At 38.7% G+C, this 22,671-nt stretch overlaps 8 protein-coding genes, 1 long non-coding RNA gene, 1 other non-coding gene and 1 pseudogene across 10 annotated transcripts; 6 read left to right on the forward strand and 5 right to left on the reverse strand.

The window, feature by feature from the left end:
- Positions 1–262: 262 nt before the first annotated feature.
- On the reverse strand, positions 263–1,871 carry LOC106446044. Its single transcript, XM_013887712.3, has 5 exons — positions 1,542–1,871; positions 1,365–1,451; positions 1,129–1,278; positions 635–832; positions 263–551 (listed from the first exon to the last, which is right to left on the reverse strand). Exons 1-5 carry the CDS (start codon positions 1,713–1,715, stop codon positions 453–455), a joined length of 708 nt encoding a protein of 235 aa, XP_013743166.2. The 5' UTR covers positions 1,716–1,871; the 3' UTR covers positions 263–452.
- A 563-nt stretch (positions 1,872–2,434) lies between these two features.
- LOC106446043 lies at positions 2,435–3,917 on the reverse strand. Its single transcript, XM_013887711.3, has 5 exons — positions 3,632–3,917; positions 3,459–3,545; positions 3,138–3,287; positions 2,715–2,912; positions 2,435–2,648 (listed from the first exon to the last, which is right to left on the reverse strand). The coding sequence occupies exons 1-5, from the start codon at positions 3,791–3,793 to the stop codon at positions 2,529–2,531; spliced, it is 717 nt and encodes a 238-aa protein (XP_013743165.2). The 5' UTR covers positions 3,794–3,917; the 3' UTR covers positions 2,435–2,528.
- LOC125607918 lies at positions 2,706–3,545 on the forward strand. The gene is made up of 2 exons (XR_007338968.1): positions 2,706–2,942; positions 3,100–3,545. It is a non-coding gene; the product is annotated as an uncharacterized LOC125607918 (long non-coding RNA).
- On the reverse strand, positions 3,334–3,405 carry TRNAP-AGG. The gene has a single exon. It is a non-coding gene; the product is annotated as a tRNA-Pro (tRNA).
- A 963-nt stretch (positions 3,918–4,880) lies between the features above and the next one.
- Positions 4,881–7,062, forward strand: LOC106446041 (uncharacterized protein At5g39570). The gene is made up of 2 exons (XM_013887709.3): positions 4,881–6,030; positions 6,723–7,062. Exons 1-2 carry the CDS (start codon positions 4,999–5,001, stop codon positions 6,813–6,815), a joined length of 1,125 nt encoding a protein of 374 aa, XP_013743163.2. The 5' UTR covers positions 4,881–4,998; the 3' UTR covers positions 6,816–7,062.
- A 63-nt stretch (positions 7,063–7,125) lies between these two features.
- LOC125607917 lies at positions 7,126–13,039 on the forward strand (annotated as a pseudogene).
- On the forward strand, positions 7,307–7,891 carry LOC125608163. The gene is made up of 2 exons (XM_048778122.1): positions 7,307–7,365; positions 7,456–7,891. Exons 1-2 carry the CDS (start codon positions 7,307–7,309, stop codon positions 7,889–7,891), a joined length of 495 nt encoding a protein of 164 aa, XP_048634079.1.
- A 109-nt stretch (positions 13,040–13,148) lies between the features above and the next one.
- LOC106446040 lies at positions 13,149–15,627 on the forward strand. The gene is made up of 7 exons (XM_013887708.3): positions 13,149–13,410; positions 13,585–14,190; positions 14,255–14,442; positions 14,522–14,760; positions 14,847–15,046; positions 15,121–15,246; positions 15,329–15,627. The coding sequence occupies exons 1-7, from the start codon at positions 13,255–13,257 to the stop codon at positions 15,425–15,427; spliced, it is 1,614 nt and encodes a 537-aa protein (XP_013743162.1). The 5' UTR covers positions 13,149–13,254; the 3' UTR covers positions 15,428–15,627.
- Positions 15,628–16,853: 1,226 nt separating this feature from the next.
- On the reverse strand, positions 16,854–21,801 carry LOC106446039. Its single transcript, XM_048777435.1, has 4 exons — positions 21,638–21,801; positions 17,680–17,709; positions 17,180–17,549; positions 16,854–17,088 (listed from the first exon to the last, which is right to left on the reverse strand). Exons 3-4 carry the CDS (start codon positions 17,534–17,536, stop codon positions 17,059–17,061), a joined length of 387 nt encoding a protein of 128 aa, XP_048633392.1. The 5' UTR covers positions 17,537–17,549; positions 17,680–17,709; positions 21,638–21,801; the 3' UTR covers positions 16,854–17,058.
- Positions 17,715–18,916, forward strand: LOC106367530 (myb-like protein V). Its single transcript, XM_013807320.3, has 2 exons — positions 17,715–18,618; positions 18,692–18,916. Exons 1-2 carry the CDS (start codon positions 18,082–18,084, stop codon positions 18,788–18,790), a joined length of 636 nt encoding a protein of 211 aa, XP_013662774.1. The 5' UTR covers positions 17,715–18,081; the 3' UTR covers positions 18,791–18,916.
- LOC106367529 lies at positions 19,022–21,617 on the reverse strand. The gene is made up of 2 exons (XM_013807319.3): positions 21,226–21,617; positions 19,022–20,735 (listed from the first exon to the last, which is right to left on the reverse strand). Exon 2 carries the CDS (start codon positions 20,728–20,730, stop codon positions 19,189–19,191), a length of 1,542 nt encoding a protein of 513 aa, XP_013662773.1. The 5' UTR covers positions 20,731–20,735; positions 21,226–21,617; the 3' UTR covers positions 19,022–19,188.
- Positions 21,802–22,671: the final 870 nt, after the last annotated feature.

Consider the following 22,671-nt stretch of genomic DNA (forward strand, 5'->3'; position numbering starts at 1 on the left):
TTTCTTTCGGCTAAATCAGGTCAATACCAGAAAATTGTGTGTTTTTTCATAGTGTTCTAAAAATTGGTTTAGATGACATATTAAAAAAAATTCTAACCATACATTTAATCAACAATCTTCGTAAAAAGTATAACTACCGCCTAACGATTTCTTGCATTGTTTTTCTCTCAAAATATTACAATTGACAGATTTAATATTCAAATATAGTTTTCACATAGTTACTCCATAACTAATAGCTCGACGGCATAAAATTGACAAGATATAGTCAATAGTTTTCGTCTATTTTTAACAGTTGACTATTATAATCCTTTTTTTTAATTATAATCCTAATTTTATGGTGTGTATTTTATACTAGTTGATACAAGTTGTTTTGTTTAATATAAACGTATACGCCAAACATGAGCGCATAAATTACATTCAAACCATTAAAGCTTTAGCCTTGAGATTAAAAACTAATGATGTGTTCTTCTTTCATTCTTAAACCTATTATAATCAGCGAGCAAGCTCTCAATAACCTTATGCTTCATATTATCCACCAAACCATTTAAAACCTGCAGAAAGCAAATAAAAACATAAGATAATATCTAAATTTGGAATATAGTGTTTTGAGTTTGCAAATGCGTTTATTTCTAACCGCATTGGCAACGTTTCTCCTAACATCCTCTGGTACAAGCATGAGAACGGTAGGAAGCACAAAGCTAATGTTCATCTCTAGTCGACCTTTGAGCCTTGTGTGCCTTCCGCCTCGGTCTGGGTACAATGCTCCTTGAACTACAAGAGTGAAATCAGATGGCTCCATGACCCGGTCAAGCCCTTGAAGCTCCCATTTCATCTGAAAATAAACCGTTCAAAGAGAACAAAAGAGGTATTTAGACATGTGTGTTTTTAGTACTTCCCCCATTCAACGAAGATATAAATCTTGGATATTTCACACAATTTAAATATAAATTTACAATTCTAAAATATTTTTTTAATACCACAATTTCAAAAAATCAATTTATTTCAACAGTATTGTCTTTAATCAATATGATCAGTAAATAAAGGTAAACAAGTATTCGTAAAACCTTTTCTCTTTTTGAAACAATTAAAAATTTCAAAACTTGTATTTTTGTGGAAAGGAGGAAGTACCATGTTAAGCTCAAGGACTTTGGTTATGTCTAGAGGTACATCAGGCGGGTAATCCTGACCGTTGGATTTGCATCGGATCCGCATGACCACCACTGGCCACGCAGTGAGGAAGAGAAATTTTATTGGCAACATTTGGATTCTCCATTCTTCCTGCACAAGTAAATCATGTCGGTCTTTTCGTTAGAGTAACCAAAGAATGCAACCCCACACTTATAAAAATGGAACATGGATGTTACCTCGTTAAGCCTATAGCTTTTGGGTTTATCAGGAAACATTGCTTTGAAAACCCTCGACTTATCCTCCAAATACTCATCGAACAACGCCTGAAAGTTTCAAAGCATTACAACACAAACGGTTTTACACTGATGTATACATATATAACATTATAGAGATTGAAAGTGAGAATGAGATACCAGAGGAGACTCGTGCAGTTGAACATCGGTAGTTATTTTAGATGAATATTTGGAGGGTTTTACGGGTGACAACTGACACTTAACTCCCCACCGTATTGTTCTCATCTCCACCGCCACCGACCGGCGTCTTCCGAACATCTTCGGGCATGACAAAACCGTTGAGCTTACAGCCATTTTACCAGTCTTTCTCTCTCTCTTTTGGTCTTCAAGATTGGATGATATTTGATCTTTCCCACTTTTCTCTCTCTCTATATTTATATATATCTTCAGAGGAAAGATTGCGTCTTTGCTTCTCTTTAATACGTTTTGAGACTTTTGTTAAAGAAAATAGAGACAGAGAGAGTAACATTCTCACGGTACGCATTTGGAAGATAGTGGATTTCGAGAAATATTTGTTGAAACATTGCTTTTCAACTTCTATAGTAACCGGGTACATATTCGGTTTGGTTTAATTGTTTCAGGTTTTGTAAGAAATATAAGTCCACTTCATTTAATTTAGTTTAGTTTGGTTTGGTTTAGTTAAGAGGTTACCCATTTATTTTGCCATCTACGTGGTGATAATGTAAAGCCTCGTCTGTCACGCAGTTGTTGATGAGAGTGACACGAGAACATTGAACGTTGAGAAGAATCTGTAGAATAACTTCTACCACACGCAGAGGTTTTGAAAAAAAAGAGAAGAATTCATTGCTTTCGAAACCGACAAACTCTCGGACCAAATACTAAGAAACCGGTTTACTTTGGCGCCTAGGAATATGGATTACTAACTTTGGCTTTTAATGTAAGCAATAAGCAAAGATCTCGTTGTTTGTAACTCTTTTAACTCTATATTCTTTGTTTTTCAGACTGGCTAAGTAAATTAAAACATTAAAATCTTTTTTTTTTTTTGTCACTTCAAACATTAAAATCTTATATAGTATGTTACGATGACTGTTCATAAACGATTGTTTCATGTTGGATTGAGAAACTATACATGGTTGAGCATTGACATTAAAATTCGGCTTTAGTAGATAACTTGTGTAATCTTCTCTCATTCTTGAACCTGCTATAATCAGCGAGCAAGCTCCCATTAACCTTATGCTTCATATTCTCCACTAAACCTGTCAAAACCTGTAAATGGGTCCAAATCAGATCATGTGTAAATCATAAGAGATAGTCAAATAAGGTTTTATATACCGCATTGGCCAAGTTTCTCCTAACGTCTTCAGGTACCAATTCAAGAACCGGGGGGAGAACAAAGCTTATGTTCATCTCTAGCTGACCTCTGAGCCTTGTGTGCTTTCCTCTCCGGTCTGGGTACAATGCTCCTTTGACTCCCAAACTGAAGTCAGACGGTTGCATCGCTCGGTCAAGCCCTTTAAGTTGCCATCTCGTCTGAAAAGAAGCATTTAAGAGTTTGAGTCAGTGGCGGAGCTACCTCTTGGTTAGGGGGTCATATGACCCACATGGTTTTTGTAAAAAAAAAAAAATTTACTTGTATACTGTGAAGAAAAATTGAGAAAATGCTATAGTTATAGCTTAATGACCCATGTAATAATGTTTATTATGAAATTGACCCTAGTGGAAGATGAAGAAACGAAGAGAGAGAAAAGTTATTACCATGTTGAGCTCAACAACTTTGGTTATGTCTAAAGGTACGTCTGCCGGGTAATCCTGACCGTTGGATTTGCAACTTAAACGCATATCGACCACAGGCCACACAGTGAGGAAGAGGAAATTAATTGGTAACATCTGAATCCTCCACTCTTCCTGCAAAAATTCAATTTATCCAAGTAGACTTAAAATAGTGAAAAAGGGGGCGTTCCGAGAATTGAACTCGGGACCTCTCGCACCCTAAGCGAGAATCATACCACTAGACCAAACGCCCGTTTTGAACTTCATTTATATATAACTATTGTTAAGTCATATTAGTTGACGTACCTCGTTAAGCTTATGGCTTCTGGGTTTGTCAGGGAACATGGCTTCGAAAACTCTCGATTTATCCTCTAAATAGTCATCGAACAACGCCTAAAAGTTCCTCAAAATCACATTTAAGAAACGCACCAAAACAGTTTAAACTGATTCGTGTTATAGAGGGAGAGAGAGAAGGAGACCTGAGGAGACTCGTGGAGAGGAATATCTGTGGAGAGTCTTGACGAATACGTGGCAGGTTTTATGGATGATACCTGACACCTAACTCTCCATCGTGTAATTGGTCTCATCTCCGTCTTCACCGGTCGGTAAGTTCCGAACATGGGCGATGACAAAACCGCCATTTCACCGATTATCTTTTCAATATCAGAACTTTTATATATTCCACATTTCTCTTTTGATTTTTCTCTGAAAGTTAAAAACTTTTGAAAGAACTTTTAGATTTCTCTAGAGGAGTGAAGTTGCTTTTTGCTAGAGATTTTGGAGGGATAAGGGGATATCTGTCTTTCGGGCTTCTATGTCGACGTGGCATATTTTGAGACTAGCCACATCATCAACATTTGGAATTCGTAGGGCCCTTCTTTTCTTTGTACTCCTTTCCTTTCCATTAGTGGATGAGAATGACACGAGACAAAACTCAAAAAAAAAACTCAAATGTATTATCTGACGACAAAGGAAGGTTCGACAAACTAAACTCAATCCTTATTTTGCTTTAGTTCCACTGTACATGTTCTGTCACATTAAAAGATCAAGAATATTCAAATCCTACGAGCAACGCATTGTATTGTCGGATGAATTTCCTTGAAAGTGTATGGTTTAAAATTTCAGGACTGTAGAGGGCACACAGATGATCCTCCTAAAGAATGTAGATATCAAACCTTAAGTTCTGTGATTTGTTCTTCAATTTCTTGCTTATAAAAGCAAACTAAAATTAAATGTGGAACGTAAATGCCACAATTGATTCACGGCTTCGTTGAGCTCACTTCACTCTCTTTGTTAAAACTCAAATACATCTCGATCTTCTTAGTTTCAACAACCAAAGAGGATATAAAAGACAATCTTTCACGGTTTATTTCTAACATTAGTAAGAAAAGGACTCGTCTCTTTCTCTCTTAATTCCTTCACGGTTAAAACCTCAAGTCAAACCGTGAACACACTTATGGGCCTTATATCCTAACTGGGCCTTAATTTTAATTTTAACTTCTAGTCCAATCGGTAATCGCTTCGATCTGTCGGTAGACAGAATAGAATAATGGTTTCGCCGGTTAAACCAGTCGGCAATCGGTACAATCAGATTGCATAAAAGCAAATCATAATAAGTCACGTGGCACAGTTTACACGGTTCGTAGACTCGTAGTGGTCGCCATGTAAACAGCGGAAAAACAGGGCCCCACACATATTAACTAAGGAGTAGGACCAACAAATCATCATCACGAAACGCAGCGTTTCCCCCTTCGTCTCCGCGTTTAAATCTTCTTTCACCCTTTCGTCATTTTCGTCAGATCCAAGAGAGAGAGAGAGAGAGAAATCAGAAAAAGATCTTGAAACGATGCCGTACTACACGAGAGACGAGGATGAAGTCGACGATTTCGACGAGTTCGATCCGACGCCGTACAGTGGAGGATACGACATCACCGTGATCTACGGCCGTCCGATCCCTCCTTGCGACGACACTTGCTACCCTCTCTCCTCCGCCGCGGATGAAGATTTCGAGTACGAGAGACCTGAATTCACCTCGTACCACGATCCTTCCGCCTACGCCGAAGAAGCTCTCAACACCGAGTACAGCAGCTACTCCCGCCCCAAGCCCCGTCCCGGTTTTCGACCCGGTTCTGCCGGAGGCGGTCACGTCCAAGGTGAGCGACCCGATCAGAGTTACGGATCCGGTTACGGCGGTCAGACGGAGGCTGAGTACGGTAGGAGACCTGAATCGGGGTACGGCGGAGCGACGGAGACGGAGTATGGCCGGAGACCTGAGCAGAGTTACGGATCTGGTGGCTACGGTGGCAGATCGGAGGTTGAATCTGGTGGTTACGGTGGCAGATCGGAGTCTGGTGGCTATGGTGGTAGATCGGAGGTTGAGTCTGGTGGCTACGGTGGTAGATCGGAGGTTGAATCTGGTGGATACGGTGGAAGATCGGAGTCTGGTGGATACGGTGGAAGAACGGAGGTTGAGTATGGCCGGAGACCTGAATCTGGATATGGTGGAAGATCGGAGAGTGAGACCGGGTACGGATCCGGGTATGAGAAGAAACCGAGCTTCGGTGAAGAGAGGAGCGAGTATGAGCGCAAGCCTAGCTATGGAAGGTCTGAGGATCAAGAGGAAGGAGGTTACAGGAAGCCTAGCTATGGGAGATCTGAGGATCAGGTTGAGAGCTACATAAAGCCCAGCAGCTACGGGAGGTCTGAGGAAGAGGAAGAAGGAGGCTATAGGAAGCCTAGCTATGGAAGGTCTGAGGAACAGGAGGAAGGGAGTTACAGGAAGCCTAGCTATGGCCGTCGTAATGATGATGATGATGATGAGGAGCGCAGGAACCGTTCCGGTGATGATGAGGAAGGGAGCTATGGCCGCAAGAAATATGTAAGTTCAATAAGTTAATTATATAAAGTTATAGTCAATTTGCATCTAGATTATTGTGTGGAAATTAAGTTTATTGATTGTTTAAACATAAAACCCTTTTGTTGATGGACTGATCTCAACATTGAAACTAAAGATTATAGTTTTGGTGATAACATCCATTACCCCCTTTAACTTCATTCGTTCAGTATTTGATTTAACATTGACATCTTGTAGGTTATAACAATCATAGTACAGAACTTGCATTGTGTTTTTTGCGTCTCGTTTGTTTTGAAAATAAGTTTTAGTTTGGTTTTGATCACAGTGTAGCGGTGTAACTCTGTTTTCACATCCTGAAATGGAGTTCCTTAATTTGAAAGCTATGTTCTACAATCCCATAATAACGTTCCTGGTTCAATGTTTGTTTGAATATAGACATCTTGAATATGTCCCATTGTTGATCTTAGTGTAGAGTAGTCTCCATGTTGAACTAAAGTGTTTGTCTTTCATACCCTGTAACTCTGTTTTCACATCCTGTAATGGATTAGCCTCGGTTGAAAGCTAAGTTCTTTGATTGAAATTGCACATCATGTATATGACATTTGAAGATCATAGTTACAGAGTATCTATCTCCATTGTTATGGTGACCGTTAATAGAGGCATCACTGACTAAAGCTTTCGCTTAACGTTATTCATCTCTGCATCAAATTCTGTAGGGTGGCAATGACTCTGATGATGATGAGGAGAAGAAGCAGCAGCGTTACAAGCATCACCACCACCAGAGGCGTCGTGATGAAGACGATGACTAAAGCCCTCACTCAGTGCTGGAATCGAGTGCTTCTACTTAGCTTCATATTACTAAATAAAAAGCTAAGGCATATTTATCTTTGGATGTTGTTGTTGTGTTTGTTTGATTCTCTCTAGATACAGCAGAGTCTGTGTCTGGGTTTGTTTCTGGTTCATTATAAGACCTTGAATTGATATCGGGTCATCATCATGATGTTAAACTGTTGCTACTCTGTGTTTCGTTTTTATTTATGGAACTTTTCTCTTTTATGGCTTCTGTTGTTTTGGTTTTGTCGATATTAATATTAAAAATCAAAAGTCATTGCCGAGAAGGAAAAATATTTTGTGGTAAAAGCTAGATTCGATTTTTTATACTGAATATTTTATGATTAAAAACAGAAAAAAGAAAATCGGTTTTGTAATAGGAATGGGTTAATCAGATACCTATATGTACATTACACATCTTTTTGCTTCAACATCAGAAACTTACAACCAAACAATTCTAAAAGAAGCAATGTCAAGCGCTACAGTCCTCGATGAATCTAGCGTTCCTAGCCCCAGGAGTACATGGAGGTGAGATTCCACTAAATATATTGTTATGTAACATAAGATTTTTGATTATAAACATTATTATACTGAAACGAATTTTCTGGTTGGTTGCAGGATGGACGGGCAGTTACGATACGACATTGCGATGAACACCATCATTATAATCCTCATCACTGATGCGGTCTTACATATGACTCTGAGAGCCCACAAGATTCCCCTTGCTGATAACGTTGAGGGACTTTTATGTACATTTGTAGTTGCGTACGTGTTTGTCATCACGACTAATTGCGGGTATTGGCTTACAGCAAGCGAGGAAGAAGGGTGTTTACTTGGAATTTACATCACGGGACGCCTTGGTCACACGTTAGGCTTTTGTATTTTCCTCTGTCTCCTCTATTCTATTTCTCACTTGGCTATGTACGTTGCTCTACCTTGTTTACTATGGTTGGTGCCAGCCATGTTTGCACCGTGTTGTCCATGTCTGTGGAGAGGAGAGTCAACTTGGTGGAATTTTGTGAAGCAACCACAACCAACAGTAGATATTGTTTAACTTTTGGACTATTATTATTAATAGAATTTTTTAATTCCTAATTTTGTAAACATCTCGTCAATTGTTTGTTCTTAACTTTTCTCTCTTGCGATCGGTGAATTTTGTTTCCACTGTCTACCCATAAACCTCGTGTTGACATGTGTTTTGCGATCTAACAAGATATTATTATGGTTTAGGGATTGTTTTAGACATCAATCCTCTTTTGATATGGCTGAAGAAAATTAAGAGTTCCTAGTCTTGATTTGTTCCTGCTTAATGTAATTTGGGGAAAGTGATCATTTATCTTTTGGTACATTATCATTGTGTGTTGCATGCAAAGTATCAATCTACTTGGAACTTAACATTGCGTTATTTGCATCTAGCTTGTTTGGAAAATAAGTTTTAATTTGGTTTAATCCCGTTGTTGATCACAGTGTAGTGTGATCTCAATGTTGAACTAAAGATATCTTTAGTTTGTTCTTTAGATTCTTTATGAGTTACTACAAGCCTTTGTCTGCTTCCCTTTGGTTACAGGCTTGTCATTACTAGTTGTAGATCATCATTGATTTTGCAGAACAAAAGATGCAGAAGCTGTCCCAAATAAGGACACAAGGACATAAGTTTGTGCTTTAGATCCTTTATGAGTTTATCTTCAGTTTTTGCGTTTTAGATCCTTTATGAGTTATTACAAACCTCTCGACTCTTGTAAGGACATAAGATCTGTGCATTATCTGGTTACTGGCTGTACAAAGAGCTTGTCAATTACTAGGTGTAGATCATCATTGTTTCTGTTTGTTAAGATGCATTGATGACACCTTACTCATTGATTCCCGAAACAAAAGAAGCATAAGCTCTCTGAAATAAGGCGTGGCCGCAAAAATGCTAAAGTGTTGGTATGTAGTCTAAGGCATAGATCGAATAAAGCAGCGTTTTCCTTATTGTCCCTTTGCTTTGTACATTTTCTTATTCACCAGATTAGAAAAATGGATCTTGAAGCCAGGAGCCTTCCACCAAGCATTAAGTCCAGCCTCCTTGTCAAACTAAGAGAGTTTTCAAGTCTGATCTCAACAACTTCAAAAGCGAAGTCAAGAGATCGATGAGGTCAACTGATGGATTGGGTCGAACCACAGACAGAATCAAGAGACTGAAGAGCTTGGCGTCTCAGTCCTCCAAGACTTGCACAGTCAGAGACAGTCTTCCTCTCCTACGCACTAACGACACGGTATGTGCTCTCTTCAACAATTTTCTCTTACACGGGTTTTATCATGAAGAAGAATACTACGTGTGATTGGCATCTCTTTTAACCAATAGCTCGTTCTCTGATACATACAGCTTAGTGGAGTAGACGACAATGTAGGAAAGAGCAAGAAGACCTTGACAGGCATGACTAGGAGGATGAACAGGAACAAATGGACCATTGGAGCCATTATCACCGCTTTGGTCGCCGCCATTATCCTCATCTTCTACTTCAAACTCACCAAGTAAGCCTCTGTATCTAAACTCTTTGTCGCTGAACAAATGGTGTGCTGTAAGTAGTAACAGCTGATGACGAGGAAGAAGATAGAAGGAAGCTAAGACTCTGAGGGACAAAGAGGCTTCTGCAGTTACAGTGAAGCTACTGTATAAATAATATTATAGAGGGAGTGAAAGAGAGACTTTATCGATGTATTAGCTCATGCCTCATAGTTCCAGTTGATACTCTATATTGTGAGAGAGAGTGATACAGTTGTATTGTGTGTGTTATGGATCAATAGAGATTTGGTTCATGACATCTGGCTTTTATCTGTGTGATAAGTTATGTCTTTGCCACCTTTTGTATTATCACGTTCTCTTGTTTGTGTTTGCGTTTACAGTTGTGTATTTTTATACTAAATGATGCAGATTGTTTTGTTTATTATTAAAAGCAAGCTTAAATTACATTTTAGACAATTAGAACTTAAGCCTTGAGAATAAGAACTAGTTGTGTGTTTTTCTTTCATTCTTGAACCTGTTATAATCAGCGAGCAAGCTATCAATAACCTTACGCTTCATGCTATCCACCAAACCAGTCAAAATCTGTATAAACCTGGAATATAGCTGGTTCATAATAAGACCTTGAACTGATATTGGGTCATCATCATGTAAACAGCTGCGACTCTGTGTTTTGTTTTTGTGCTATGAAAATTTCTTATTTTAAAGCATAACTTCTATTGTTTTTCTTTTGTCCATAAGAAAATTTATTTTGTCGTTAAAACCAATGTGACCACACAAAACCACTTATCTAATCTAATCTAGAAACAATATGAAACAAGCTTCCTGCCAAAGACATACACCACAGTTACAACCACCTTTGAAATCGACATTCCAAGTATAAACCATCTTGGCCACATGCTGTGAACAGTGGTTGATCCTTCAGCTTCCTTACGCAGCTGTGAAGGTTCCAAAGAAGAGTGCGATGACAAGCCACAGTAAGAACCATCTAGTATTGAGTTTTCTCCTCAGTGTCTCCGCTTTGTTGGCTTGTGGAGTTGTGCCAAGTTGAAGTACGTCGCCACGAAACCAATGTTGTTGAGCAGGAGATAGACAGTGTAACATCGCGTGTCTCTGAAACGTATGTAGCCATTTGAATCGAGTCCACTAGGTGGACTTGAGAAGGAAGCCACCGTGGTTAGGCCACCGATGGCCAACACGAACTTGGTAAGTTCTTCTCGCTCTTTGTAAAGAGCCTCCAAAGGATCCTGAAATAAATAAAGCGTATGTAGCCATGTGATGTGGACTTGAGAAGGAAGCCAATGTGGTTAGGCCACCGATGGCCAACACAAACTTGGTAAGTTATTCTCGCTCTTTATTAAGAGCCTCCAAAGGATCCTACAATAAAGTGTACAAATTTTGTAACTCAAATCTTTTCCTCATTCTCAGACATCTCTCGTAGAAGACATACTAACCGGTTTGCCTGAGAAATATAAAACTAAATGTTTAAAGTACATGCTTCTTATAAAATCAATCTACAACTATTCAATAAAACTTGATTTGCTTTTATTAAACCCATTAAAAGCATTTACACACTCAATCACACAACTATACTTAAATGCCACGACTTTCTCTTGTTCTAAATAACTTTACGTCTTTACATGTGTCTCATTTGTAGACTTTCGTTACTACATGTAACATTTTTTCCATGACTTTCATGACCCGAAATGAAGCTTTAAAAGTTCGTGAAACTAGTTTTCAATATAACAGTTCATCAACTTATCAACACATTTACCTTAATATTCTATGTTCCAATAAAATAAACAAACTTACTGCGATTATCGACGAAATGGAGCTGAGGTTGAGGAAAGTCCTTGATTTCCTATCTTCAACAAAAATAAAAAAGTAAAGAAATGTTTTGCTATTACAACAGCTTATGTAGTGATTCAGATAAAACAAAAAAATAAACACAACCTTCTGATTGATGCCACATGAAAAATGATCAATGTCTCTAAGCTTCTCATCCTAAACGCCTTCCCCATACAATTTACAAAATTTCTTCTCCTCTACAACTTTTGTCGTTATGCGAAGATGGTGACCCTCTGTTCATTAAATCGATTGGGCTTTTTTTTCTTTCTTTTTTAGTATCATGTGCTTAAAGATCCTATTATAATATTCTAAGTACGTTTTTCATAGACGAGACATCCCAAATTTTTATCTTTACTTTTCCTACACCAATTCATAGCTATTTATATTTTGACGCAAACTATATAAAATCGGATCAGTTTACTCAAAACCCAGTACGTGGCTAATCGTAAAAGATACATAGAAGTATTCAACAAATCATTTCATATCATTCATTCATTCACCCACAAAGAGCTCTCAAATTGGTTTCGCAACTACAAAACATCGAATCCGTTCTTGGATTAGGGTTTTGAGATTGAGTCTCATCAATTTTTTTTGTTTCTTATTGTAGAAAACTTTCACTTTGAGCTACAAGACAACTACTAGTGAAGGAGACCAGACAGTTCCAGATCCGTTTCCAAAGTTGTTGGATAATTTAGGACCATCTTTAGTACATTTGTTCTTCGTCCCTGAGAAAAGAGGAGGATCGAGTTAGGTTAAATTTGCTACAGGTTATGTCAAATTGTGCGGGAGAATGTCGGTAGTAAAATGAACTTACTTATGCACCTTAGTGTTTGTTATCACACCTGAGTGTGTTGAGATTCACAATCTGATTTTGATGGAAGAAAGCGGGAAGAAACTAGTTAGCTACTTTCTTGAGAATTCATTTGTTCTCAAGAAACTCATCCCGCGTTTTAGGGATTCTTTAATATATCTTACTCAGATTTCTTCAAGGAGCTTCTTAAATTCAGAAAGCGGTCTTGCAGTTGTCCGATTATTTTTCTTTGAGAAATTGGCGATTAGAGTTCATTATTTATTTTGATTTTGAGTATCATTGTGTATGAATTTCGTATGGATTGTAGATTTTATTAAAACCTGTTCCATAAAGATTTATTTTTTGATGGAAAAAGAGTAAACGACTTTATAAGATTTTGTTGCAGTTAAAAATTAAAAGATAAACAAATATATATTATGTATTTATTTATGAAATAAGAAAATTAATTAATACTTGATTTGACATTGTTATCTTTAAGAAATTTTATACCTTCCAACATGTTAATAAAATTGATTACATTAAATATATCAACCGTGGCAGTTACAGCCCCCGATTAAAGCATTTGATCTAGTCAGTAGATTTCTTGGAAATCAAGTTTCGATTCCATTTCATTTGTGCATGTTAAACGCCCTAGTAATAGTTGTGCTGACTTCAAACAGATCGGAGGCTTACTGAATTTGAATTTGGTCGACTTTGAGAAGGTGAACAAAATTCGATTGTGAGTTATTTCAAAAACGTTTTTATTGATAAGATGAAAAAGAGGTTACAGTGTTTGGACATGTAAAGTATAAAACACAAATATAAGTTGTTGTTTTTAACACTAGATAAATTACCAATTACTAATGAACAACTATACAGATAATAAAGAGCCTACAATACTTTGAAATGTTCGAAGAGCTTTGCATATAATAATCTGTAATAAACAAAACATAAGTGTAAAAATCTTTAAACAATAACCATTAAACTATAGTGCTTATACGAGTCGTATTTGTTGAAAACAAAACAAGTATGAGTCGTATGACCTGAACAAAACAAAATCGAATAATAAACCGGATCTAATTGACCACTAACCGGAACCGGTTCAATCGTGAATTGACTCAAATCCCATTAAGCGGCGCATCGCGAGAAAAAGAGCCAGCAACTGTTCAAAATATCTCAATAGATAGATCAAAAAGCAATCATGGACACCATCATTCATTAACAAATATCCTCTGAAACCTCCGTTTGAATTATTTCTATCTTCTCACATCGCATCATGGGTGCTTCATCCTCTACAGATAATAAAGAATCATCGGAGAAGCGAGAAATCGAAAGCCTCGCTGCTTCCACCGGTGCTCTTCCTCTGCTTCAACGATTTTTCTCCAAGCTCGCCGATCCTCAGACCAACACTGTTTCCTTCCAATCATTCAAGGTAATAACGATTAGGGTTCTGATTGTTCTTAAAGAGAATCTGGATTTGCAGTTACAGTAGTTTTGGGATTTGATCGGATCGTGAATTAGTGTTTTGACACTGAGTTTGATCGGATCATGAATTAGGGTTTTGAGACGTTTCATCAATTTTTTTTTGTTTTGTTTCTTATTGTAGAAAAGCTTCACCTTGAGCTACAAGACAACTACTTGTGAAGGAGACCAGAAAGTTCCAGATTCGTTTCCGAGGTTGTTGGAGCATTTAGGACCATCTTTAGTAGATTTGTTCTTCGTCCCTGAGAAAGGAGGAGGGTTGAGTTGGGTCGAGTTCGCTAGAGGTTATGTCAAATGCTGCGGAAGAATGTCTGCCTCCATGTCTTACAACACTCTGTTGAGAGTGTTTCATCTGACATCTCAAAACGCAGGCTTTTCCTCGAAGCTGGAGTTCGAATCTGACGAAGCTGATTGTAAGATCAACGGGTCGGTTTCCACCGTAGAGTTGGTTATGTTTCTGTGGATGTGTTGGACGATGTCGTGGGATGGTCGAAGCAGTAGATCCAGCGACTTGTTTCTTCCTGATATAAGCCACTTGGTTATGTCAGCGCTTGTGTCTTGCACCGAGTCTGGAGCTAGTTTGGATGTTTGGGATTCTGATGTTTTCGGATTGGAGCTCGAGCTTCCTGTCGGGAAATTCCTGACGTGGGCATTGACGACGATTCCAAGCCTCACTGAGTGTCTATCTCACTTCTGCAACGCGAGGCTTCAGCATTGTTTAAATGCAGAGGTACTCTTTCTTTACTTGTTGCTTTTCATTTAACCGTATGGTGTTCACTAAAAGTGGATTACAGGATGGATCTGGGCCTTCAAAGTCAGCTGGTGGAGATGATTCTGCGTCCAAGACATGTGATAACACTCTTCTAACATGTGGAAGGGCATGGGCGATTTCTTTGACGTCCAAGAATACCTTAAGTGAGGAGATCTTGAGCTCATGCTTTCCCTGCAATGGCGATGAACCCAATGAAAATCTTCTTTACCGGTATCCCACTGTCCTACTTCTGTGAAGGTTCTGTCTCTATAGTGTAACTTAACGTGTTCAATGTTCATCTGTCTTTCAGCTCATACCATCATGGGAAAGGCATGAATCGATTGTGGGACAACGTTCAAGGGTATCATGCTCCTATACTATTGCTAGTTTCTGCAAGCGGTGGAGTTGAGCAGGAGGGTAGTTCAAGCGAGAGGAAGTGGGTCATTGGTGCTATCTTGCAGCAAGGTTTTCAGAACAGAGATACATTTTACGGAAGCTCTGGGAACTTGTTCTCCATTAGTCCTGTCTTTCACGCATTCTCATCTTCAGGTACTGCACACATCAGAGAATTTTCGTAGGCGTAGTCAGTTGTTTTGCATTAGTGTAGTCTTATATGGTTTTGTGTTCAACTTCAGGGAAAGAGAAAAACTTTGCATATAGCCATCTTCATCCCTCTGGTAGAGTCTATGACGCAAACCCAAAGCCTGTTGGAATTGGTTTCGGGGGAACACAAGGAAACGAGAGAATCTTCATCGACGAAGACTTTGCTAAGATCACAATCCGTCATCATGCAGTTGATAAAACTTACCAGCCTGGCTCTCTCTTCCCAAACCAGGTAACGCAAGTGCTGGTCTATATATATGATTCAAGTTTTGTGGTCTTGGATATTTATAACATCTGTTGTTGCAGGGTTATTTACCAGTAGAGGCTTTGGTGTCAGATGTTGAAGCATGGGCATTAGGTGGAAAAGCAGCTAAGGAAGTTCAAGAAGCATACAAGAAAAGAGAAGAGCTTTTCACTGACCAACGTCGAAAGGTAAGAAAAGATCAATAAGATCTATTTATGCAAATGCACAAAAGGACTTGCAAGTTTGACAAGTTGTTATATGTATCTACAGATTGATTTGAAGACGTTTACGAATTGGGAAGATTCACCTGAGAAAATGATGATGGATATGATGGGGAATCCTAATGCTCCGGCTAGAGAAGAGAGGTAATGAGTGAGGGGAGCAAGACTTGTTTGGTATATTTATGCACATACGTTTTCTCAATAGAGGTTTCGTCTGTAAAGTATATATTTGAAGAAACTCATTTGCTGTTTGCGTAAGTTATGTATACTATTATCGTTGCCAAAACTCGAACCAGAGTGTTGAGTTTGAGATTTACCCAATAAAAAAGAGTTTTATTTGAAGAGTTTTATAGACGTTACAATGAATCAACAAGTAGATAATTGTGGTTTTAAGTTTCAACTAAGCAACTCTTTTCGTGTGAAATGGTTTCCAGAGCTCTCTGCTTTCTGCTGAGAATCATCTCCATCACTTTATTCATAGACTTGATCTCCTCCTCTGCCTTCTTTATCTTTCTTTCCTCCGACTCTTATCTTCTTTCTTCTTTCTTCTTACCAAAACCATTTTACTCTTTTCTTCATCTCTTGCCTCACAGATCCTACAACAAAGAAGGCCATACCAAAACTTGGTTTTCTCTAAACCGAATCAATTTTAGTTATAGTTCGGTTCATCCTAACCCAAAAAAAAAACTAAATGGCTTAAAAATCGGTTAGACCTGAATCTGGTTGCGTAAGCCTTTGGTAGAAGGTGATGAACTTCATAGAGAAGCTGTACAAGGGGGATTAAAATACTTGGTTTCTCTCCCATTCAAGTTCCCTTACCTTTCTCTCACATTCTTCTCTATCCATTCTCTATCCATTGTTCCTGTGTTATTGTTATTTTCTGGCCATCTCAACCACCTATGTAACTTCCCCATCTGTTCTAGAGAAATAGACCGATGTAACTTCCCCATCTGTTGAGTGGTACGGTATTGTGCTCAAAGTCCCCTTGAATACTAAATTGGAAATGTTGCTGTTGCTACGGTTTTGACGATAGAATATAACTCATATGACAGGTTGGAAACTGAATTATTTTCTTTCAAACCATGTCTTCAAATCGATCACATTAGTTTTGGTTTTGCTTTTTGTTTCAATGTTAAATCAATGTCCATAAAATTGGTTTTGTTCTTTTATACTCTCACTAAAAATAGCAGCATTCTTATTAATAGATGTATACATTGTGACAAAACTCAATTCTAGTTAATACATCCTCTATTTTTGATGAAAAATATAAGTTAGAGATGCTCTTACACATTGAATCCACAAGCTAATGACCAACAAACTAGTTTATTCAAAGTGCATAATTTACTAGCAAAACCTCCATTAAAAACAGTGCTTGACAAACATGAATTCTCTCTTTCAAGCTCAAGAACAACGCTTAAACAATATATGTATCAGGTAGGATTCAAAAGCTCTAATCCGAAACATGAAACAGAGTATCACAAGGACATGCATAGGTATTCAAAGCCTTATCTGCTATACTTCCTTTTATCTGCTTTAAGTTTATCCCTAAAATCACACCAGTATGTTGGCTCATCTTGCAAAACAAGCCTCACCAGCTTCTTATTGAGAAAATGAAGACATGAATTAAACTTCATGGTTTCTGATCAAAAGTTGACATCAAGAAAGAAACAATACAAATCTATATGTCCCAACCTGAAACCCAAAGCTTGAGACACATATCAAGAGTTATACATACCCAAAACTGAACAAGAGTAAACCCAAATCAAGCGAGCAAGCATATCATTGCTTCTTGTCTTCTGCTTTCCTCGGCTGCAAAAAAACAACAAACCAAACCAACACACACAAAGATCAGTTCTCTCTTCCTCTCACAATGATAAAATGTGTGAAAAGACAAACGGACCTTAACACCAGGAGCTTCTTGGTGAATCTCCTCCTCAGGGATGATGACAGGCCACTGCTCCCCGGCTTCACGGAACATCTGCTCCGTCTCGAGATACTGCCCTTTATCAAGAATCATCTTCCTGATCGACTGAGCCGACGTGGCAGCCGCATCGAAAGCTTCCTCGACACCATTGACGAAAGTGACACTGATCTGCGGTGGCTGATCGTCGGTTCTGCGTTTCACCAGAACCTGACAGTTAGGGTTGGACTCTTTGGCCTTCCTCGCGTTGCACTGAGCCAAGAACTCGACGCAGGAGGCGAGTCTTGGGTCCAATGTGTTGAACTCGATCTTTACTTTTGATAGGAACTTCAACATCCTCTTCTCAAACCTAAAACAGTCATTGATAACAAATCGTGAAGCGAGATCTGAAGATGATTTCTACCAAAATCTGATAACCCAATGAAATTAATAAGTATACGAAATTAAATTGTGGGTTGAGAAGGAGATCTCTGACTTACACAGGTCGACGGGGGCTCTCCGGCGAGAATGAATCAAATGCTGAGATCGACCAAATGGGCACACAAAAATCTGGAAAAGGACACTTCTGTTTTTATTTTTTTAATGAATTAATAATAAATCGAAATTAAGCTGAAAATACTATAAAACCTAAAACTTTAACTTATTTACATATCCAACCAACCTACCCCACCCACTAACCCGACCCGCGTGCCCTTCCCGGATCCTTCCCCCTAAATCAAACTAAATCCCTAATTCCTCTTCCCCGACATAACCAACAGAAAAAAATTCACGATCTCTCCCCCTTCCCTCTATCTCATCTCACTAATCAAACTCTACCACAATCATCACGATCTCCCTCTATCTCATTTGTTTCTCTATTTCGTGTTACTCTTTGAAACACTATGGCTCCAAAGACTCGTTTCACCGAACAAACGAACAAAGAAGGTGCGCCGGAGAAGAAGAAGAAGAATGAGTCAGTGGTGGAGAAGAAGAAAGCTGCGGTGGAGAAGAAGAAAGCTGAGGCGGAAAAGAAGAAGAAAGACTCTGTGATAAAGAAAAAACAAGCAGCGGTGAAAAGGAGGAGAGAAGCCGTTAAAAAAAAAAGAGATGCAGAGAAAAAGAAGATTGAAACCGCAGAGAAGAAGAGGAAGCGAGACAGTGGTGTAGACGATGAGTCCTCGTCCAATCCAACCAAGCGGCCTCAGACCGCATCTTCACCAGAACATCAAGCCGATCCTGATCATTATCCGCCACTATCAACGGAGTTACCTTCGCAGGATGATAGAGAGGGTACGCCAAGCCCATCAGTTCCGATTGAGCCACAAAAATCACCTACTCAAACACCCAATGAGGCGGAGAATCCACTGCAAGCTCCAATAACTTCTACCAACAGAGAATCAGGCTCACCCGAGGCTGCCATTAACAATGACGGGCAAACGGTAAACAAATCAATTAAAATGGTTTTGGAATTTTTATGATAAAATTGGACTAACAAATAGGAACCGTGAGCAGATTGGATCTAACAACATAGATTCAAATTCACATGAGGCTGCTATTGGATCTGCTGCCATTGACAACGACGCTCCAAGAACGGTAAACAAGTCAACTTAAATGGTTCTAGAAATATTTATCATAGGGTCGAAAAAAAAAATAAGTAGTGATTATATAAGAAGTGTAACTAGTACAACTAAAAGAATGAAACTAGTTCAACTGGTAATAAAATGTTGTAAAACAGAATCAATGGAACTAGTATAACTAGTACAACCACACTTCTTATAACTAATATAACTGGTATAACTATGAAAAGTATAATTAGTCTAACTAATACAACCGAGTATTAAATTACTAGTACAACTAAAAGAGTGAAAATGGTGCAACTGGTAATAATATGTTGTAAACAAATTCAGGATAACTAGTAAATTTTTTTTTATAAGTAATATAACTGGTACAACTACGCTTCTTATACGTAGTCTGACTAGTATAACTAGAGAAGTATTTTGTATAACTGTTTAATGAGATGGTGTTGTTGTTGTATAACTAGGCTTTCTGGCAACCCCTTTCTTGTTAACTTTGCTGCATGCTCCGGCAACATTATTAGACAAGTGAAAAATGCAATATCCATGGATCGCCATTGGGTACACCTCGTGCACCTTCTTGATGATGCATTGGTTTCTATCAGTACAAAAAACAAGCTGAGGATCATCTGGTATCAAAGTTTTCAGTATAGTCAAAAACCACTCCCAGCTCGCATTTTTCTCACCATCTACTACCGCAAAAGCGAGGGGATAATGATGATGATCTGGATCCTGAGCAGTGGCAATGAGAAGCACTCCTCCATACACACCCTTCAGGTGAGTTCCATCCATTATTATCACTTTCCTCATTGCTTGAAACCCTTCGATGCAAGCTTTAAGCGCAAAGAACATATACTTAAACTGCTTCTTCTCATCCACTACTAATCTTGTGATGGTACCAGGATTCATTCTTTCTAACATGTACAAGTAAGATGGAAGTCTAGCAAAACTCTCCTGAGGGTTACCACGCAAATCACTGACAGCTTTGTGTTTCCCTCTCAAAGCTGTAGAATATGAAACCGTGACACCTAGTTTGTTCTTCACCAACTTTATGAGAGACTTTGGATCTGGAGTCTTGTATTGGCCTGGATAATCTTCATGCACCACTCCTGCGACCAAGCTTGGTGTTCCTCTTTTCCCCCTCTTGGTTACACTTCCCTCTCCCCGAGTACACGTATGCATCTTTCTATACGTTCTGACACTGAAAAAGGCTGAGTTTTTCAGCCTTGCAGCTCGTAAATACCATCTGCATCCAACCCCACGACATTTCAATACATAAACAGTACGATTCGTCTTGATTATATCAACCTCAAAACAATTCGAATGCACTCCTGCGTCCACTAAATTCCTCAGCTCTTCCTTAGTCGCAAATTCTTGATACAAACTCATATCAATACCATCATCCCACTCAGCATTGACAATTGTGTCTACAGATGGTGTAACAGCCGGCAACTCCTCCCTATCATTCATTTCATCACCCTCTTCATTGCAATCCTCATGCTCATACCTATCTGATTGTCTTGGAGGAACAATTGCTAACTCCTCATGATTATACCCATCTGATTGGTTTTGAGGAACAATTGCCAACTCCTCAACTCCAGCCATACCATCATTAGCTCTGGCATCAATCTGAATTTCCTCGTTCATAGAAAACTGCTCGTTACTCTGATTTTCTGAGATATTTTCGGAAAACTCCACATGCAAAACACTACGCCGGTTTTTCCTATCCACCTCCATTAAATATCCTAAAACATCTTCATCATCCAAAATATAACAAGGCCTCTTATTATCCACGACCAGGGGATAGTAGCTCAGTTGAAGCTTCGTCGCAGCTACATCGATATTCATTTTCTTGCCTATTCTATCAACCAAGCGAGAATAGGTTATCTCCTCATATTTTCCTCTCATTACTAATGTATAAATATTTTTGTCTCCACCATGATCAAAATGTATCACCACAGCTCCAGTACCATCCATAGTTCCTGAAAAGAGTTAAAACCAACATTACAGCTTACAAGTTATATCAGTTATACGAGTTCTAAAGTCGCTAAAATACGGGTTATACTAGTATTACCAGTTATACTGGTTTACATGTAACAGTCGTTTATAAGTTATACTAGTTATACTAGTATTTGACTTGTCAAAGGACTACTAAGAGTTATACAAGTTTTACCCATAGTCTTATTCAGTGTTACTTAGAGTTGTACCAGGTTTACTAGTTGTACTAGTGTTATTCTTAACGAGTTTTACCAGGTTTACCAGGTGTACTCAACGTCTGTTGTACCAGTGTAACCAATGTAAAAAATGATTTAATCTACAATATCATGATTCATACTATAAGAACGTTATCTTAAACCATGGAACCTGACTCATAATGGTAACATACATATTATGGGACTAAAACTAAACAGAAAACAAATAAAAAAGAAGAGAAGAGTGAGAGAGAAGGAGAGGGAGAGAGTATACACTTACCAAGCGATTTCAAGACCAAGGACGAGGCACATTTGCTGTTTCAAGGACGAGAAAAGCTGTAGAAGAACCCTAAGAAACAGAATTAAAGGTTTGTGGATAAAAACTTGAAGAAGAGAACTTTGGTTGGTGATTGAAATGAATTTTCGTGGGTGGTTGAGTAATGAAGAAGATGAAGATGTGAGGGAGTTAATATGGATTTTGGGTGGGACCCAGGCGAGAGAAAGAGAAAGGAAGAAGAAAATTGGACGACCGAGATTAGAGTTTCCATTATTTGATCCAATGGTTCACATGCCACTTTCATTAATGGCAAATTGGTAATTTACCAGCCCTTGGTCCATGATAGATCACAATTGGTCTATGTAGACTTCTTTTTGTCTTTTTGGTCTGTTATAGATCATTGTCCGGCGAGAATTGATTTTAAGGGGAAAATGCAGAAGAAACCAATGCAGGTGGAAGGAAGACTGAAGAAAAGGGTTTTGGGCTTTCGACTGTGTAAAAGGACGATAGTACCCTTAATATTTATTCCCCTTTGCTTCGGTTTGGTTCGTTTTTCTGATAGAGTCGCAGAGAATTTTTGCAATAAGGATAGATAACTATTTTGATTTTCTTGTAATTGCATTAACTTGAACTGAAGTACAATGTTACCACGCTTAGGAATCTAAAACAAAGCCCGAGAGAAATATGGGAGACACACTGCCGGCAAAGACACACCTTTCCAGAACCATGACACTAAACAAGAGAAATAAAGAAACTACAACAACATAGACAACAAGATTTTCATCTAAAAACTTCAATCTTTCCATCAACACTGATGATAGGACCACGGCAAACCAACATTGAAGAAAGGGAGATAGCAAACCCCAACAGAAGTGTTAAAAACACCAGATAAAGCACCATTGGAATAAAGGATAAGGTGATCTCTTGCTTAACCCTTGTCCCAAGGTAATCAGAGACCCGGCGAAGCCACAAGTTCAATACACCATCCTACAAACAACTGTTGGAGACAACCACTCAACAAACCCAAATACTGGAAAGAGCATGACACCTCAAAGAAACTACAAACCCCACTTCACAACCGGCAAGCGCAAAGAAGTAACCAGAACACGAACAACGCTCTGTAGCACCGGAAAAAAAAAACTGATTTGGAGGAAGAAACAAAGCTAATATTGGAGCCACAAAGGAGACGACTCCCTTCCTACAGTTTCATAATGAAACACACCCGACAGGAATCTGAACTTATCAAGAAGAGGTTAGCAGCACAAAGGCATTGCCCTCACTAGACGCCAAGAAACCCCAACCCGCATGCGAGAACCGAGGAGAGGCCAGACCAGAACCCAACAACATCAGAAGACTGCATACCACCACACGATCAGAGAACCGACGCAAAGACCATCGAAAAGCAAACTCCACCAGATCTACTACCACCCACAAAGAAATAGGGATGGC

Source organism: Brassica napus, chromosome A4 (genome assembly GCF_020379485.1).
Source record: "Brassica napus cultivar Da-Ae chromosome A4, Da-Ae, whole genome shotgun sequence".
NCBI lineage: Eukaryota > Viridiplantae > Streptophyta > Magnoliopsida > Brassicales > Brassicaceae > Brassica > Brassica napus.